At 45.8% G+C, this 2299-nt stretch overlaps 1 protein-coding gene across 1 annotated transcript in view; it reads right to left on the bottom strand.

The window, feature by feature from the left end:
• Positions 1 to 244: 244 nt before the first annotated feature.
• Positions 245 to 2299, bottom strand: part of LOC130587439 (interferon-induced very large GTPase 1-like) — an 8712-nt gene continuing 6657 nt past the window's right edge. The window contains exon 4 of the mRNA XM_057388413.1: positions 245 to 2295. Within this exon, the coding sequence (XP_057244396.1) occupies positions 402 to 2295 (1894 nt within the window). The 3' untranslated portion in view covers positions 245 to 401. The remainder of the gene's footprint in view (positions 2296 to 2299) is intronic.

Here is a 2299-nt window from a genome sequence, read left to right as displayed (position 1 = left end):
AATATGCAAATGGATAAAACTTAAAAAGCATGCAAAACCCATGACCAATTGTCCATTTTGGGTGTAGCGACCAGGTGGGCTGTGACTACCCTAAATGTACCTGAAGGCCCTTCAATAAATAGAAGCACTTTTTATTCTCTTATTTTTGTCCAGCCTGTGTTTAAGATTGGATTTAGGCATCAATGGCAAGAAGGGAAGGGATTCTGGCTTGAACATGAAGGAGGGATTTGCCCAGCGACAGCCAGAGTAACTGCCTTATTTCCCCACATTTGGGAGCGATTAAATACCAGTGTCTGCAAGGGGCCTGTGAGCATCATCGTTGTACCTGCAATTTGTGGAGACTTGGGCACAAAATCCCTTGTAAACCCTGAAGCTGTTGTGGCTCCTGCTTTCCTTAGATGTTACCTGCCCTGGCCCAGCTCAGCCAGTGCTTGCTGCTTTTTAATATGCTTCCATGACTCAGGCATTTTTCCCTTGCCCCGAAATCTCCCACTGTACAAAGCTTCCAGCTCTTTCCTGAATCGACACACGAACCATTTCCAGTAGGCCTGCATGGACGTATCAGGAAGAATGTTCCACGTGGAAACAGGAGGTCCTGCATCCCGGTATCTCTTGTAGGGGATCAATTTGCCACCAGAAAATCTGAATTTGCAATTGCTTGTAACAAGGCTGGAACAAATATCAATGACCAGGTGGTCTGTCCCATCCCACATGGTCCCTGTCAAACCTCGTGGGCGATGGAAGACCAGCTGATGGTCTCCATCGTGTTCCTGCATGGTGTTTGTGCAGACAGCCCCACAAAAGGGACACTGCTCCCAGCAACCCGAAAAMTGCTCTGCCAGGATGGTGTGAGGCTGCCTTGAGAATGAGCTCATATCAGCATCAGCAAATTCCTTCCTGAGACTGTCCCTCAGGGCAGCCAGAGGTTCAGCCATGGCACTTCTCAGGAACTCGATGTCTGTCACCTCCTGGTGCTCGATGCCCTTCAGGTCACTTCGGGGCAAGTTCATCGCCTCTGTCAGTTCCCTGCAAAATTCATCCAGCCACAGAGAGATTTTGTCCTCTCTGTCTATTCTGTCTTTGACAATTTGGGTTGATGAAGAAACCGCTGACAGGATGTTTCGATAGAGAAAATCAAGGGAGGAATCTAAAAATTTCTCCAGCTTCCTGCTCCCATCCAAACAGTAACTCTGAACTTGTATCCCAATGTATTTCCGAAAACATTCCTCAGGACGCTTAAGGTAACATTTGAAATACTCAAAATTGTCTTGTTCTGCCAGATACCTCAGGATACAAACTTCCAGATTGGCTCTACTGCCCTGGAAATCTGGGAATTTGCCCTGCATGTCCTCAGTGATGGCTTTAGCCGTCCTCTCATAGACCGCCCGGTTAAGAGCTGGGGCAATCTTGTCACAAAGAAATGCTACAAAAGTTGTGACAGAAGTAGCTCCTTCACATGAAATCTGGAAAGATTTGAAGAAATCTTCTCTCTTGCTGTCCAGGTACATGGCAGGGTTGTTTGCCTTTTGGAATGCTTCATGCATGGCTTTAAACCTTTCTGCTGCTGTTCTGCACAGATACAGAGACAAATCCATGCTGTAATCTTTGTTAAAAGTCCATGTTGAATTGCTGGGGACAGAGTTCACACCTTTCTGTACTTCATTGAGTATTTCATGGATAAAATTTCGACTGTAATCCCGTTTCTCCTGCTCCTTCTTATCAATGTTTGCCCTCACACACGCTATGATGTTGTCTGTGATGTGCTGAAAGTTCATCACATCAGCATCACAAACGATCCTAGTGAAAACACGATAAATCTTTTTTTTCATCACGTGTTTCTCTGGATCAAAAGAAAATCCTCTCCCTGTGGGAAATGACCTGATCTGTGCATAGAATCCTGGCTCCTTAAAGTGGTCTAGAAGGACATTTTCGATTTCCACATCAATATCCACCTGTTCCAGAGGAGGAGCAGCATGGGAGACTTCCGCAATCCACTTGTTCCAGAGTGAGGTAAAGTTGGCTCTCAGATCTCTATCGCTCAGGCTCTTCCCTTTCAGAGTCACAGCCAAGTCCCTGCTCCTCCTCAGGAGCTCGTCTTCATATTCCAGCTTCCTTGCATCCAGTTTAGTCTGCTCCTTCTGTAGCTCAATGAGATTCTCACATTTCTTTTTCGTTTCATGAAGAAGAGTCTCTTTTAGTTCTTTCAGCTTCAGCTCAGTGCCTGATTTCCACTGGATCAGAGTCTCATGGTCTTTGTCTTCCCTGAAATACTTTTTCATGTCTTTCTCAATGGCATCAC

Source organism: Malurus melanocephalus, unplaced genomic scaffold (assembly GCF_030028575.1).
Source record: "Malurus melanocephalus ecotype Western Australia unplaced genomic scaffold, MMel_1.1 scaffold_1909, whole genome shotgun sequence".
NCBI classification, from domain to species: domain Eukaryota; kingdom Metazoa; phylum Chordata; class Aves; order Passeriformes; family Maluridae; genus Malurus; species Malurus melanocephalus.
Note: the sequence above shows the minus strand (reverse complement) of the source record. Positions and strands in the feature narration are given on the sequence as shown.